The 18,074-nt window shown below is 41.0% G+C and overlaps 1 protein-coding gene across 1 annotated transcript in view; it reads right to left on the bottom strand.

The window, feature by feature from the left end:
* SOBP (sine oculis binding protein homolog) overlaps positions 1-18,074 on the bottom strand; it is a gene marked incomplete at its 3' end in the record, with an annotated part of 163,819 nt that overhangs the window by 107,703 nt on the left and 38,042 nt on the right. Inside the window, exon 3 of the mRNA XM_081329155.1 lies at positions 16,043-16,228. Coding sequence (XP_081185281.1) covers positions 16,043-16,228 — 186 coding nt within the window. The remainder of the gene's footprint in view (positions 1-16,042; positions 16,229-18,074) is intronic.

Here is an 18,074-nt window from a genome sequence, read left to right as displayed (position 1 = left end):
TACTTGCAGCCGAAGTCCACAAGTACTCATCAGAACATTGGTGAACAGCGTGCTGAAACTGGGTGAGAAATTTGATCTTCTCTCTCCAATTCTATATCCTGAACTATTGGAAAAGATACTCCAAGAAGCAAAAAAAGCCTCCGATAATGAAAGGAGGGAGAGCTTTGCTCCACCCTTCCACGGAAGGAAGCAGCGAATTAAACTATAATGGGGACAAAAACAGACTGTTGCTGACATCTAGTGGTGGAAGAGAATGTATAACTTTAGCTGTTTTGTTATAAGTATTGGCAGGATACCCAGAATGAGATAGCCTACTTCTTTGAACTTTAAAAAGAGCTAAACAAAACATTCTGGGCCAGCCACAATAAGCAAAGATTATAATTGAAAAAACATAACTGACCTTCTTGGATGATAAACACCTATTGACAGTGATTTTTTTACTGTTTTCAGAGAAAGAAAAAAAATTGAATTCTAGCTATTATGGAATTTCAAGAGCTTGCAAAAAGAACTTTTCAAGAAAAACCAAATACTTTCCAGGAGGAAATGCTCACTATGTTGCAACTAATCCAAACAACAATGGCTCTAAACCACAATGAAATTAAAAACAACTTTGATGACATAAATGGACATACGGTAACCTCATAACATAAGAATTTTCAGAAAATGAAAGAATCTACCAATGGAAGGAATTGTGATTTAACGCAGATGGAGGAAAACATACAAGACATGACTGAAGAGATAGTCCACACCCCAGAATCACAAAAGAAAGCTGAAGATAAAAAGAAAAGCCTGACAAAATGGATTACAGAGACACCAAATAATCTACGACTTGAGAGACAAAAAAGAGAAAGAAATCAACATCTTAACTGATTTGTCTCTCCCATCCTTAACAACATCCACAAGAAAATGGCAAGACTTTTTAACTAAGTGGAATAGATGAATGAGAAAAGCCATTTGGTGAAAGAAAAAGACTAAAATCAGATTCAAGGGATTAGATGGTCTGCTCAACCAGTAACTATTGAATGGAACAGAGTTTATTAAATGGAATAGAGCAGTGATGGCGAACATTTTAAAGACCGAGTGCCCAAACTGCAACCGAAAACCCACTTATGTATTGTCGTGTGCCGGGTGGGCATGGCCCATTGGATGGGTGTGGCCCATTGGGTAGGCATGGCACATTGGGTCGGCGTGGCTGCAGTGGTAATGGCAGACTGGGTGGGACTAAAAGGTTTAATCAATCAATTCCAACTTTGCGGGCACTTTTTTTTCCCCGCAAGAAGTTGAAAATGATTGAACTTTTTTTTTTTGCACATGGCAGCGGAGGCCTAAAGTGAAATGGTTTTATAAAACCCAGTTGAAGGCCTAGGACTGGGGCGATGGCGCACGTGCCCATAGAGAGGGCTCTGTGTGCCACTTATGCCACGCGTGCCATAGGTTCGCCACCACGGGAATAGAGTTAAAAAATGAAAACAAATTCTAGTTTGAGAGATATATGTTTTTCTTTTTCTTCTTTCTTATTTTGAGTAGTATTGTATTTTTTTTATGATATGAGAAATGTAATTGTTGGGAGAATTATTGTGAGGGAAACAGCTTATATATTTAACCCCAAATCAACTTTGAGAAAATCTTAACAGATAAAAATGATTTCAGTTTTGTGGGGGAAAAGTCTAAATGAGAATGTTGAAAACAGGACATATAATGCAACCAAGGGGACTAACTAGAAAAGAAATTCTATATTGATGCTATTACTAATTGGATAAATGTTAGAAAAATGTTTATATTTAACCTGTTTGTTACTAAACTACTAAGAACTGTATTAACCTAACGTTTGCAAAAGAGAACAATATGAGGAGAAGAGAAAATCAAGGAAATCTGTTATGTAGAGTACGATATGATAGAAATTGACTATTATTGATTGTTGTGAAATGTGAAACCAGACAACATGCTGTTTACAAAGCACCAGGTTGTTAGTTTTTTAAAAAAATCAATAAAATACATATTAATAAATAAATAAATAAATACTTAGGAATTTTAGGCTAAGTAGACTCTCTGAAGAAATGAACACCCATTATTTTATGACAGGGATCTCGCTCACAGTTCACAAGCAGTATTTGGATGATTTGCTCCTTAGTGACAAATAGAGGAGGCAAGCAATGGCCCAAAGTAGGGCAATAGCTTCAGTGGTGGGATTCAGCTGGTTCGCACCACTTCGGTAGCTAATTTTTTGTTGCCCAGGCCCAGAATGGACTTCCAGAATTTGCATCCACACAGAGAATCGTTTGTTCACATATTTGAATCCCATATTTGTTCATCTCCTAACTCTGCATGAAGGTGTCATCACAGCTCAGGCCAGAGCCAATCAGGTTTCCACTAGCAGAGACCAAGTCAGGATTGCTTCCCTGTCCCTACTGCTTGGCAGGGTCACCATTCTGTCCTTGTGCTGGGTTGCCTGTTTTCCTAATTCAAGTTTAGCAGGGTGTGGTGAAAGATGCTGCTGCTGCTTCTAACTTCTCATGTTGGAGAAAAAAGGAGCATAAGGAAGAATAAGAGATCACTACTTGCCTGTCCCCACATGCTCTGCCACTTGTTACTGACCTGAAGAAGCTCTGTATTTTCCTCACAGCTCTCCATGTATCGCTCTTCCTTACTCTAGCACAAGATGGCAATGGCTCAGCTCCCTCTGGGCACTAAGTTAAGACCCGATTTGCAATAGACCTGGTATGTAGATCAGAGTTCCCCAACCTTTCCAGGTTTGAGGACTGGCAGGGGAGAGTGTAGGGAGAGGGGATGGGTCTGTGCGAGTTGTGGACACGTACATGTAGCTCCATCTGCATGAGCGGCGAGCACACGTGCATGCTGCTCACACAAATGGAGCATGTATGCATGCACTCAGACCCTGCTCATGCAAGTGAGGATGTGTGTGTGCACACTCAACTGCCACTTCCGTGATCCGGTTACAAACAGCTCAAGGCCCAGTAGTGAGCCATCGCCCGGGGGTTGGAGACCCCTGATGTAGATCTGGCTTTTCAACCAGTCGTACGCATACCACTGGTGGTACATTGGCACCTGGCAGGTAGTACGCGACCCTGCCCAGCCTAGCCAAGTGTAGCAGGGGAGGGAACAAGCCAAAGCGGCACAGCACAGGACTTGTCGTGAGAGTCCTCAGGAGCTGCAGAGCTGCTGGGGCGAGACAAAGGCCCCAGGATTAGCAGTGCCGGCTCACCCAGAAGAGAAAGAAGGAGGAGGGGGCAGAGACAGGAGAGGATATAAAAGGAGGCAGTTTTGGTGGGATAGGGAGAAAAAAAAGACGCAGCCTTGGAAGGAGGAAGATTCAGCTGGAGCTGCACCAAAGGGAAAAGAAAGAGGAGGAGAGGAGATAAAACAGGCTGGCCAGGAGCCAATCTACAATTTCTGTAGCAGCCATCCATGCCAGGTGCGCACACAGGTGGCAGTGACAAACAGGCAAGAAACATAAGAATGAAGAAAGGCACCATCCCCTAAAGACCAGCAAATGGCCCTCACCCACTTGACACACCCCGGGGGAGGGGAGTGAGTGGAGTGAGTCCACGTTACTTGCGCTATGCCGCCCGGACCCCAGTGTCAACGCTGCTAACATTGAATGTTATTGCTTGACAAGAGATGAAGAAGTAGCCATTTCATATGTTAAACTTGTGTTTTGCTTTAAGAGATTGAGTTTAAGGTTGAGAGGGGGGACGAGTAGGATTGTACCTTCAAGGCCATCTCTAACTAAAGAAGATAAGACCTTGGCAGGTTTTCTAATGGAAGGGAAACTGATTCTTTAAATTTATTGGAGAATATGATTAATGACAAAATTAGAAAGGTGGAGAATTGTGTTTTAATATATTGTGCAAGGGGCGGAGATTTCAGATTCCAGCTTCCTTCGAGCAAGCATTTGCCGGTGTATTAGGCTAATAAAGGACTTTTAAGGTAAACAATGCCTCAGTCACTTGAAAAGCCCATACGTCAGAAACTTGACACCCAGCCTGCCCAGTTTTGGCAGATAGTGGCGTGTTCTACTCATCGCACAGAGAGGCTGGGCCGGGTGAGGCGAAGCTGGTGAGAAGCCGAACCTGCCTGGGTGTGCGCAGAGGAGGCAGTGAGCACCTGGCGCCTGGTGTGCCAGGTGAATATTTTGCCCCACAGGCTGACTGCATTCTGAGCACTTTCACCCGGGACGCCAGGTCCCACGCAGTCTCCGCCTCCTCCGCGCACATCCAGGCGGGTTCGGCTTCTCACCAGCTTCACATAACTATGAATCAGTTGCCAAGCATCCGAATGTAAATCACATGACCCTGGGGATGCTGCAACGGTCATCAGTGTGAAAAATGCTCATAAGTCACTTTTTTCAGTGTCACTGTAACTTTGAACAGTCACTAAGTGAACCATTGTAAGTCGAGGGTTACCTGTACTTTATCACTTTTTTCTTTTTTCTGGTCACGTTTTTGACACTTTGCTAGGCGACTGGTGGTACTCGAATATTGCCATATCCTAAAAGTGGTACAATCGGTGAAAAGATTGAAAAGCCCTGATGTAGATAACGCCTGAACTCTAAAATAGTTACACTTGCAACTGCAAACTACCAAATGGCAATTGCTTTTTTCCTAATGTATTTATTTAATCAATTTAAATCTGAGATGGGCAGCCACATAAATTGAAAGGAAGGATGGATGGATGGATGGATGGATGGATGGATGGATGGATGGATGGACGGACGGACAGACAGACAGACAGACAGATAGATAATCTCACTTGGTTTCCTTCCAAATAATACAATAATAAAATATTTTTAAATATGAATTATAAAATATACAGGTTTTCTACTTCTATTTGATATTTTCCATTCAACTATATTTCTGTTTTGGCCCTTCCTGTCTCTTTGTACAGGTCCTTTTTTTTAAAATGCCTCAGTGGGTTGGATACTCCCATGAAGTTTTTAGTTCTAATAACTAAATAATAATCTTAAAGAAATTAAAACAAATAGAAAAGGGAAAAAAGAAAAATCTGGCTATATTGATGGAGTGCTGGTATATGGATGATTGCTGTTAGTGAGTGATCTTTTAAGCAAGGCAGATTCAGAACTGGGGATGAGGTATCTCATCCCATAGTAATTAATATCAAATACTTTTAGCTCTGGCTAAGTATAGTATTGGTATAAACTAGAATCTGACATTCTTTTCTTTTATCCCCAGCTATTAATTTCTAATCCTTACTATTCCTTATTTTTGTACTCTGCTTTGCATACGATTGCTTACTTCAAAATACAATAGCAATAGGGTAAGCATGAAGATGAAATAAAAAAATGGGACATGGTCTCATGACACAAATTATTCTTCAAAATAATTAAAATCACCACTGAAATTTTGCAAGGAAAAACTTGCAAAGTACTTACTAGATAATTTTTCAAATTGCTAAATTATGCTTCTGTCAAACCACTGCAGACAATTTGGCCTACTACCATAACATGAGCTCTACTTCAATGTATCACACAGTTGGATTGCAATAGCTAGCAACTGTTAACTGTGGATTTATTGGTGCTTTCTGGGCTTGGTTGTTTGCTTGCAGGCATTTCATTACCCAACTAGGTAACATCATCACTGCTTATAACTGTCTGCCTTGTGTTTTCTTCGATCTTGGTGTTTACTGCCCATAGATATTCAAGTGGTCATAATGGCCACTGACCTAGAATGCATCTTATAGTAATTTGTTGCTGAATGTTTCCATTAGCAAAAACATAATTCGTATACTGATACTAAAACATAGGATCACAGACACAATAGATAGATAAAATAAAAAAACTGTTTGGAATCAAATGATATCAGTGAAAGATAAAGAGCACAAAAATGTTCATGGTAAATTATGATATTTATTATAGATAAGAAAGGTATTTCCTAATGCCTCCTTAAGTAACACCAGCTGCCTGCAATTAGTGCAGGTTCGAGTCCCACCAGGCTCAAGGTTGACTCAGCCTTCCAGCCTTCCGAGGTAGGTAAAATGAGGACCCAGATTGTTGGGGGCAATTAAGCTGACTTTGTAATAATGCCGCTTGGGGTGTGTGTGTGAAAGCCCTAATAAGCAGGCATATACATAGAATGAAGGCTACTGCTAAGTTTGTAAGCCGCCCTGAGTCTTCGGAGAAGGGCGGGATATAAATGGAATTAAAATAAAATAATAATAATTAATCCTGTCAAGGATTATCACCGGTAACTAGGCAAGCATTAGAATATATTAGCAGGCTTAAGAAAAGCCCAAAGTTTTCAAAAATAATAATTAAAAATCTTGGTATGCAATGGCCACAGAATGTTGAATATCCTGGGGGGAAAAACAATTAGCTGGCTGGCATTGTCAGCAAGACCAACCAGCAGCGTTTTGTAATGGGTTGGCCCCACTTGTTTCCCCTTTGTTTTTTCTAAGCATCCAAGCATGATTAACACAAATATTCTGAATGGCAGGAACAAGTTCTAAATCTATACTGCAATGGACGTGAATCTGGAATTATTTCTCATTTACAAATAAGTCAAATTTTGAATGAAACTGTAAATCTAGCTAATATTTCAGAGCAGCCTGACTTTTTTATATAAAATAATATGTCCCAACATATCCTCAAGAAAAAAAAATATTCCAACAATGAAGTCCTTCATCATAAAAGACCATGTTTATACGTTGAAATGAACAGGAGATATTCAGTTATCTTGCTTCTAACTACAGATAGTCCTTGACTTATGACCACAATTGAGCCCAAATTTTTTGTGGCTGTGAGTTGTTAAGTGAGTTTTCCCTCGACCTTTCGGGCCACAGCTGCTAAGTGAATCTGGCTTCCCCATTGACTTTGTTTGTCAGAAGGTCACAAAAGGTGATCACATGACCCCAGGGACACTGCAACCGTCATAAATATGACTTAGTTGCCAAGTGTCTGAATTTTGATCACATGACGATGGAATTGCTGCAACAGGTGTAACTGTGAAAAACAGACACAGGTCACTTTTTTCAGTGTCATTGTAACTTCAAACTATCACTAAATGAACTGTTGTAAATTGAAGACTACCTGTATCGTAAATGTTTATAAAATAATCTAAATTACACTGGAAGTTTTTCAGAACCAGTGATACTACTAGTAACATTTTTGTGTACTTGAAATCTAGAACAAGCTTATTTACCTCAAGCCAAAAGAATAAAAGCTTCATATTAATATCCTCAAAATGAACTAACTACACCAGAGTAAAATCTTGCTAGTTACCTGTCACTTTTTCTATGATGCTGTAAAAACATATTTAGAACAGCATGTGTTAAAAAATGCAAATAGTTTTGGAAACACAAACAATAAAATATCTGCACTGTTTATCTCAATAAACATCTGTGCTGTTGTAAACAAAGCAGTAATATCAACACAAATTCCTTGCCGTTGGAGGACTAAGGTTATAACTTTATAGGTGGAAATGGGTCAAAACTAAACTATTGTAGAGACAGTTATTACTGTCTCCTTATTGTTTACCAGCCTTTGTATGTTTCTTAATGAACAATGCAATAAACACAGTGTTCACAGTGTTAAATCATGCTCCCCGTGGGAACTGTCTGTATAACAAGATAAAATTATCACATTATAATAACTAAATATGCATGCTTCAATTAATCATCAAAAGTTTGCAGTGCCATTTTAAGTCTTAATTAAGCAGAATGTTCAATGACTTCCCGCTCTACACCATCACTAGCTGCTCTTCCATTTAAAATGAATGATTTACAGAAGAGTCTGCCACATTTCAGAAACGTATGAACCATTTTCCTGTTGGGCTATAACATTCTGTCCAGAACTTTCTGGATATTTCTAGTATGATGCTAGTCAAATATTATACAGATCACCAGGCAACGATCCATTTTCTTCTGTTGGATCTGGATTGAAAGGTAATCTGGGGAAATAGTTTACGGTGTTACATCTACCTATCTACCTACCTTAGTAACCTACCATGCTGTACCTTTAGGAGTAAGCAATGTTATACAATTCTCTCTCTCTCTCTCTCTCTCTCTCTCTCTCTCTCACACACACACACACACACACACACACACACACACACAATTAAGAATGAGAAAGCCAAAGAAATTAATGTTTGCTTTGAGATTCTGACAGGACGCAACAAGCAGCTTTTGTGAGGCCCAAACCCAAAGACGTCACAGTAAAATCCAAATGAGTCCAAGCTCAGTGGGTTAGGACGCTGAGCTTGTCAATCAGAAGGTCGGCAGTTTGGCGGGTCAAATCCCGAGTGCCGCATAACAGTGAGTGCCTGTTACTTGTCCCAGCTCCTGCCAACCTAGCAGTTCGAAAGCACGTAAAAATGCAAGTAGAATAATAGGGACCACTACGGTGGGAAGGTACCAGTGTTCCGTGCGCCTTTGGCGTCTAGTCATGCCGGCCACATGACCACGGAGATGTCCTCGGACAAATGCTGGCTCTTTGGCTTTGAAACGGAGATGAGCACCGGCCCCTAGAGTCGGAAACGACTAGCACGCATGTGCGGGGGAACCTTTACCTTTAATAGACCAAATCTCATCAGATTAAAGCTGTAATCTTCAAACCTAATAAATATATTCTGGGAGATTCTAGGATGTGACCACCCTAAAATTTTTCCTCCCTCTCCCAACCAGTTCAAGACTGCACAGTCTCCTATCTTGGGCCCTTCTCTGGAAGATGTTGCTTCCTCCCTCAGAAACTATGGTGCAATTGCTGAGATTCCCCTCCCCTACTCCTCCAGCTGTACATTCCAACACAGCTTTGGAATGGAGAAGGCAGTGGTGGGATTCAAATATGTGAACAACCTGTTTTCTGTGTGGATGCTGCATCTGGAAGTCCATTCTGGGCCTGGGCAACAAAAAATTAGCTACCGGTTCTGCCGAAGTGGCTGAATCAGTAGGAGTGGGAGAAGGTATTCTGCTTTTAATTCAAAAGCTTATTTTCCTGGAAGTGTGGGGCTACTGTACCACCCAGGGAAAGACATAGCTTCTTTAAGAAGGCACTGATAAAAATAGCACCTGCCTTTTCAACTTCTGATTCCTCACATCTGACCTATCCTTGTAAAGATCCTTGCTTTCATTATATCCACACAGTGCTTCAAACAGTACTTCTTGTTCTTTAAAATTTTCAGATCTCTCCTTTTGAGGATCTTATCAACTCCATTCAACCACAACTTGCTTAGTGTTATCCTTCCTCAAAACCCATTCCTGCTTTCTTCACAAACCAGTTTTACAATTTAATCTTTATTCATTTACTCTGTATGACCAAACCATATTTTGTACTGCTCATTCGCTTTATAGTCAGCTCACATTCATTCTGCAACCTTTTCGAAGTTATTCTTGACTCTATTCTTTTTTTTTTAAATCACGGACACTTCTTAATTATTCCTTATGAATTTAGCATGATTTTATGTTTGTCTGGACATAACAGACTCTGACTTATGTATAACAAAATGGCAGAATCATTTTCACTTCTTTCAAAAAATAATCATAACCGAAAACAGATTACAAACCAGTCGCTATCTATATCCTATTACTTCTCCATCAGTTTACCATCTTTAGTATTTTACCAAGGTACACAAGTTCATGAATTTACTCCAGTTTTTCACCAAGTATGTCTAATATGCATTTATTCACTCCTGACAAAATTTATCTACTATGGGTTTTAATATATTCATCTTACTTTCATGTTCCTCCCTCACACAGTCCAGTTAGCACTAACTGCAAATCATTTGTTTTCAACCTACAACATGGTCCTGTCTGCACATAAAAGTGTATGCATACTCATATCACTAATCAACATACTTTACATATTTAGTCATAAAGATATTAGACATTCAGAGAAACATCACACATTCTGGTCCTACTCCCTATTTAATCATTCACTAAGCAGTCCCTTTATCCAGTGCATGCTTTACTTCTCTCATCCACTGTTTTTATCTACTTTAGCAACTCCATATTTGTGCAAAACATTCCATAATCCAAGTCTATTCTCTTTCTCAAATGCAGTCATACAATATCAAAACAACATCAATATACAATATTTTTTTCTTTCAGTTATACATTTGTGAATGATCTGCTGAAGAGTGAAAATGTGGTCTTCACAGCTTCTGCCCAGATAATTCCACACTGCATTCCCCAAGTTTTATTCATTGTCATTTCTCATACTCGTTTCAAGCAGATTCTGCCAAACACCTTCTCAGGCACACTTAACACATTAATCCCCCTAAATTTTTTGCATTCACTCTTGGTACCTTTCAGTTTGTATACAGGAACAATGATGGCATTCTCCCAATCGATAATGCCCCCTTAATAGATTTATGAACCTGATGAGAGAGGACACATAACATTTTACAGTACAGTAAAGAGTCGTTAATATGCTCACTATTCTAAGTACGGCTGAGTTGTTGAGGTAGTACTGTGTACCCTTGAAGAAGCTGAAATTAAATCCAGATAACTGAATAGTGCAGTTTACTACATCAGTTAAAACAGTTCCTAAGCTGGTTGGAAAAGCATAAAGATAACCATGCTTTGGTTACATGATAGCTAGACAATTACTATATGTTGTTTGGGACTAACCTTGAACAACTTTAAATGGTGTAAAATGATGTTATTACACTGCTAATCTGTACACCGTATTATTATCGTATCATATTCTAAATTTTAATCTGAGTGACCAGTTGCTACCTGGGCTCAATTCAGGGTTGTGGTTTTATCCTTTAAAATCATTGATAATTTAGAGCGAGACTCTTACTAAATGGATCCAAAGTAATATTAGTGGAAAAGCATTATATCAGTAACATTATGCAACTTGCTAGATGTTGCATAAATATAAGCAGAACGGCTATCCCATATAGCATACGCAATGCTTAGCAAAATGAAGATATAATATACTGTACTTAAAAAATGTGCATGAAGGACCAAGCGGAGATGGACAATATGGAAAAAGAAGTTTTGTTTACTTTCCCCAAACCAGGAAAAATGGACCATGTCATCCTAATCTTTTCTTTCTAAAAGAAGAAAGAAATAGAATAAGAGAAGCATGTATCTATATAGCCTTGTGGTTTTTCCCCACCTCCTTTTCCCAGAAATTAGTGAATGACAAAGTTCAGAATAGCATGTTTCACAATAGACTTCGGTATCCAGCAACAACTTTTGCCTTTCTGCTTCTCCTAAAAAGCCAAAAATAGATAAGCTCTATTCTTTAGAGTTTAGCAGAAGCTCCATTTACAGCAAAACTAGAAGCATGTTTTAAATAAATGTATACATGTCTAAATAAACAGTACACAGTTTTACAAACTAATGCTTTCTAGAGCAAAAATAAATATTTTATAAAATAATAAATTATACAACTACAAAAGGCAAACACATTCATAGAAACCGAAGTTCTCATCAAACTAACTAAATCAATGTCACAATGCAAACTCTACCCTTAACTATATGCACATGGTGTACAAAAAATGCAACACAACCTCACTATATTTGTTTCATCTTTTCTTCCTACTTGGCACTCCAGAATGGCCATGGTAAAAAGTACTAATACAAGTACTTTTTTATATGTATAGTAATTCCCAAATTCCTTATTGTGGCCCCAAGCCTCAGGAAATACTGCTTCAAAATTTCCAGAAATTAAACATCTCTAGCATAAAGGGCTTTAACAAGTAATCCAGATTGTGGGTTTCATTTGATAAAAATGGAAGATAGGAACATGCTACTTTAGCTATCGTCATTTTATGTCATTTGTATGAAAATCATCATTTATTATTTATATCAGGCTAATTTTACACTGGGCGCTACAAAAATGTAAAAAAACCACCAATGTTTTCTCAAAATTCTAATGCCCCTCCATAGTCAACATTTAAAAGAGTTTTTCTGTACCATTCCGACATGAATGACTGTTTTCATGTATCCTCTACTATTCCTATTATTAAACTAGCCTTGACAAAGATATGGCTTTGCCCATCTTAAGCAAAATAATACAGGGAAGGAAACCTGAAGGTAAATGTTAACATGAAAAAAAAATGACACCAGGAGACTTGAGGGGAGATAAACTACAAATAAGGGGATAAGGGGGAATATCATTTACAGATCCCTGCCCACATATCTTTCAATTTGGAATTCTGCTTTTTATACAGATGGTTCTCAACTTACGACAACAATTGGGATCAGAACTTCTGTTGCCAAATAATGTGGTAATAAATTATAACCACATAAAAATCCCTTCAGAACTGGTTGCCATTATTAACTGAATCCCACAGTGGTTAGGCAAGGCAACGTCCTGCTGGATTTCCGCAAGTTAAGTCAGCGGAAAGCTAGCAGGAAGTTTCAAATTCCAGGCTGGCAGGCGGATAAGTGGCTGCTGCCAGTTAGAAAGGAATGGAGGGAGGGGCAGGGATGCAGGAGAGGTTCAGGGAGTATGTGTGGGGGTGCACAAGAGGTCAATGCAAGGCAAGAGGCTGGGGAGAGCATGCAGACTTACCCCAGTGACTTGCAATCTTCCCTGCTGGCTCCCCCACTGATTTTCTGGGGAAGCTGGTACAGAAGGTTAAAAATGGTGATCAAGTGATTGCAGAGAGCTTTGGCAACTGGTCATAAATGCAAATGGGTTGCCAAGCGTCAAGATTCATGAGAAGTATTAGTATTGCTTTATAAAACCTTGTAAAACCATATCTGGAATACTGTGTTGAGTTTTGGCTACCACATTATAAAAAAGATGTTAAGACTTTGGCAAGAGTGCAGAAAAGAGCAACAAAGATTAGTGGCCCAGAGAGTAAACAAGGGTCCCCAACCCCCTGGGCTGCAGCCTACTACTGGGCCTTGAGCCTGTTGGAACAAGGCTACAGAAGTAGCATGCGAGAGCACGTGGGCACTTCCCCACTGGTGTGAGCAGTAGGTGAGTGTGTGATTGCCCACTGCTTGTGCAAAACCATCCCCTCTCCCCTCCCCCTCCCCTGCTGCTCCACAAAGCTGAAAAGGTTGGAGAACTCTGAACTAAAACATGGGAAGAACGGTTGCAGGAATTGAGTATGTCTAGTCTGGTGAAAAGAAGGACGGAGGGTGACATGATAGCAGTGTTCCAATATTTGAGGGGCTGCCATAGAGAGGATGGGGTTGACCTATTTTCCAAAGCACCTGAAGACAGAACAAGAAAAACAGCGATGGAAACTAATCAAGGAAAGAAGCAACCTAGAACTAAGGAGAAATCTCCTAACAGTGAGAACGGCTTGCCTTCAGAAGTTGTGGGTGCTTCATCACTGGATGCCTTTAAGAAGCGATTGGGTAGCCACTTGTCTGAAATGGTAAAGCTTGAGTAGGAGGTTGGACTAAAAGACCTCCAAGGTCCCTTCCAACTCTATTATTCTGTATTCTGTAAGACCAGGGCTTTTTTTCTCATAGAATGCTCAGAATGGAGTACCGGCACCTTTTTTGGATGGAACCTTGTAGGGTAGGCAAGGCGGGTTGTATGACATGTGTGAGTTCCGGCACCTTTTTCTTTTACAAAAAAAGCACTGTGTAAGATCAAGATCATATGATCATAGGGATGCTGCAACAGGGACTGGTTGTAAATTATTGTCATCACTGAACTAATAGTTGTAAGACAGGGACTACCTGTACAACAAAACAAATCTGAACTACTCACATTCATATATTCTTTGAACTAAGTCATTTTAAATCCAGCCTTTCTAAACCAAATATTTTCAAACTGTGAAGTATATCTCAGTTGGGGAGGGACAGACAGAGTCCAGGGATATTTGATGAACTTTTTTGTTACACTGTTTATTGCTGCAATAATCCATCTTTCTTCAAATTTCATTATACAGGTAGTCTTTGTTTAACAACCACTTTGTTTAGCAACCATTCATAGTTATGATAGTGCTGAAAAAGTAGGTTCATAACTGGTTTTACACTTATAAGTGTCACAGCAAACCCACTGTCATATGATTGAGATTCAAGCACTTCACAACCAATAGGCATTTATGACTATTGTAGCGTTCTGCGGTTATGTGATAGCCATCTGCATGCTTCACAGCTGCATTCTGACAAGCAGTCAATGGAGAAGGTGGCAGTAAAATTGCAAGTTGTAGTTACATGATGTCTTACTTAACAACCATGGGTGATTTGTTCAACAACTGCAGGACAAATGAGGTTGTAAGTGCAGCAGGGTCATGTCATGTTTTGCACAACAACATCACTTAGCAACAGAGTTGATGGTGCCTATTGTGGTTCTTCTGTGAAGACTACCTGCGTTGTTTTCATTGTTCATTTTGTTCATTCTGGATTTTTAGGGATCTTGTGTACATCAAGATTACACCAAAGGGAAGTGTGATAGCAAGAGCTTTAGGAACCCTGTTCTAGTCAGAAGTCTAAATCTTAAGATCACACTGAATTTCATTATAACCTAAAACAGGGGTGCCCAACCCCTGGGCCGTGATCCAATCCCAGGCCACAGCTTGTTGGTAACTGGGCCGCACAAGCCACAGGCGAGCATGCAAAGCTGCATTTGCGCAAGTGGTGTGCGGACATGTGAAACCACCCCCTCTCTCCACCGCTGCTGCCAGTCCACAAAGCCGGAAAGGTTGGGGATCGCTGGCCTAAAAGACTACAGTTCCTAAATTATTTCACAAAATTTTAAAAAATCTTTGTATTAAATATTGATATTGCAGTAGGTCTATTTGTGCCCTTAAATAAATCTGCAGACTTAACCAGACATTGTTAATACATCAGTGGAAAATATCCAGCTCTCTTTAGAGCAAGTCAGCATGGTAGATGACAATAGATCATGGCAGTTGTAATTCAAAAACATTCAAAGTCACGTTGTCCACCCCTGTTCTAAAGAAGAGGATTGTTCTGACATGGTAAGTACAGGCAGTCCTCAACTTATGACCTGTCTCTTAGTGAGTGTTCAAAGTTACAGTGGACTCCCCAGGGCTACATACAACACTGATTTAAAATTCTGACAGCTGGATGCCTCTCCCCATGGTCATATGATCACACTTGGCGCACTCAGTCTGTACTGTTAGGCATATGCAAAACTCGCTGATTAAAGAAACTCACTGATTCTCCCCCCCCCCACGATGTTCACCCAAACCATGCCTTTCTGGGGGCAGTTTAGTACTTTCCAAAAGCAAAGTCTCTTAACTGTAAGTTTGCTTTTTTAGTGGTGAATCAATAGCTGGGAACACATTGGATTATAAAGGCCATACATAAAAACCATAAGAACTATACAAGACTTTGCTGTATGGACCTTAAGACTGGTTGTATTAGATAAGGCTAATACTTGGGGATTATGGTATTTTTGATAGAATATTTGGAGGAGGGAGATAAAATAGATGCTTCATAGCTAACCAAAAGTGGTAGGAAACCACACCTAATATTTTCATCTGAAGCCCCAGCCCGGTATATCAGGGATCTGAAGGAGTGACAACTCAAGACAAGGTAAACACCTTCCAGGAGGAAATGCATGCTATGCTGCAATTAATTCAAAAGACAATTCTTTCACATAAAGAAGACACAAGAAGAAACCATGATGTAAGTTTGCAATATTCTACAGGCAGTCCTCAACTTACAGACATTCATTTAGTGATGTTTGAATTTACAATTACATTTGGAAAAAAAGTGACTTAGGAACAATTCTCACACTTATGACCGTTGCAGCATCCCTGCGGACACCTCATACAAATTTAAAGTGCTTAGCAAATGGCCTATATTTACGATGGTTGCAGCGTCCTGGGGGTCCTGGGATTGTAATTTGCAACCTTCCCAAAGAGCTTCTGACAAGCAAATTAACAGGAGAAGCCAGATTTCCTTAACAACCACATGATTCACTTAACTACAGTGATTCGCTTAACAACCATGGCAAAAAGGTCGTAAAACGGGGTGTGCTTAGCAATAAAAAAAATGGGTTTCAGTTGTAGCCATAAGTCGAGGACTACGTGTATCCCTGAACTTTTTAGCTGGTAACTCTAAAACATTTAAGAGCATTATCTAAGAAAAGAAAAGCATTACAAAATAAATTATTTACCTGCTGGTGGCTTTATAAAAGGTGGTGGAATTAATGGTACAATAATGGGTACATTGCCGTGTTCCTTTGATCCCGCTGGTGAGTCTGAGATTCCATTTCCTGTGGTAAGCCCTGGATAGCTTGTGTTTATATTGTATGATGATGTAACACTGTCTTCAGGTAATTTTGTTTTTGGCAAAGAATTTTCTGTAAAAGAAAAAGAATTAATTTTAAAATGCATTACAGCTTTTGATCACATATTGTATATTCATTGTTTTCCAACTTGATTAACAATTGAGTAAGTAATATAGACTTATTTAGCCAAAACTATGTCAGGTTTCCAGGATGAACCCAATTTGTAGTTTGATATATCAGTAATCTTTCCAAAACTGCACTTAACAATAAAGTGCTCAAATAGGAAACATAACTCAGATCTCACATAACAATAATCAGAGTTTGCAACTAAACACAATCATAAACTTCATTAATCTTGCCCAATTCTACACTTTCAGAGTGAAGTCCCAAAGCTAAATTGGACAAGTTCAACATTTTATAATAACATTATGTAGATAATATTAATAGTGAGATATTAAATAATGTAGGTGCTCTATATACAACAATTTAACATACATGTGAATACATTCAGTATATAACTTTTAGTATTTAACTTCAATTATGTGTCTTGATAATAACTGCAGATTATCTTATTAGTATGAAATAGATCTATTTTAACATAATAGTAAATGTTTACCAAGATAGCTGACAAGCTTCAATAAGAAAAAGAACAAGTACCGTATATACTTGAGTATAAGCCGACTCGAGTATAAGCCGAGACCCCCAATTTCACCCCCCAAAACTGGAAAAAGTTATTGACTCGAGTATAAGCCGATCCGCCGTTCTGCAAGCCTGAATACACAGGAATACCCTGTGTGGCCGCGGCTCGTCGGCAGGTCTCCGTTCCTCCTGCCGACCTTTGGGGAGGTTTGGGCGCCTCCCCAAACCTCCCCAAACGTCGGCAGGTCTCCGTTCCTCCTGCCGACCTTTGGGGAGGTTTGGGCGCCTCCCCAAACCTCCCCAAACCTCGGCAAGTCTCCGTTCCTCCTGCCGACCTTTGGGGAGGTTTGGGCGCCTCCCCAAACCTCGGCAGGTCTCCGTTCCTCCGCGCAGACCTGCCGACCTTTGGGGAGGTTTGGGCGCCTCCCCAAACGTCCCCAAACCTCGGCAGGTCTCCGTTCCTGTTTGGGGAGGTTTGGGCGCCTCCCCAAACCTCCCCAAACCTCGGCAGGTCTCCGTTCCTCCGCGCAGACCTGCCGACGTTTGGGGAGGTTTGGGCGCCTCCCCAAACCTCGGCAGGTCTCCGTTCCTGTTTGGGGAGGTTTGGGCGCCTCCCCAAACCTCCCCAAACCTCGGCAGGTCTCCGTTCCTCCGCGCAGACCTGCCGACCTTTGGGGAGGTTTGGGCGCCTCCCCAAACGTCCCCAAACCTCGGCAGGTCTCCGTTCCTGTTTGGGGAGGTTTGGGCGCCTCCCCAAACCTCCCCAAACCTCGGCAGGTCTCCGTTCCTCCGCGCAGACCTGCCGACCTTTGGGGAGGTTTGGGCGCCTCCCCAAACGTCCCCAAACCTCGGCAGGTCTCCGTTCCTGTTTGGGGAGGTTTGGGCGCCTCCCCAAACCTCCCCAAACCTCGGCAGGTCTCCGTTCCTCCGCGCAGACCTGCCGACCTTTGGGGAGGTTTGGGCGCCTCCCCAAACGTCCCCAAACCTCGGCAGGTCTCCGTTCCTGTTTGGGGAGGTTTGGGCGCCTCCCCAAACCTCCCCAAACCTCGGCAGGTCTCCGTTCCTCCGCGCAGACCTGCCGACCTTTGGGGAGGTTTGGGCGCCTCCCCAAACGTCCCCAAACCTCGGCAGGTCTCCGTTCCTGTTTGGGGAGGTTTGGGCGCCTCCCCAAACCTCCCCAAACCTCGGCAGGTCTCCGTTCCTCCGCGCAGACCTGCCGACCTTTGGGGAGGTTTGGGCGCCTCCCCAAACGTCCCCAAACCTCGGCAGGTCTCCGTTC

The sequence above is a fragment of the Vipera berus genome, assembly GCF_964194415.1.
Source record: "Vipera berus genome assembly, chromosome: 1".
NCBI classification, from domain to species: Eukaryota; Metazoa; Chordata; class Lepidosauria; order Squamata; family Viperidae; genus Vipera; species Vipera berus.
Note: the sequence above shows the minus strand (reverse complement) of the source record. Positions and strands in the feature narration are given on the sequence as shown.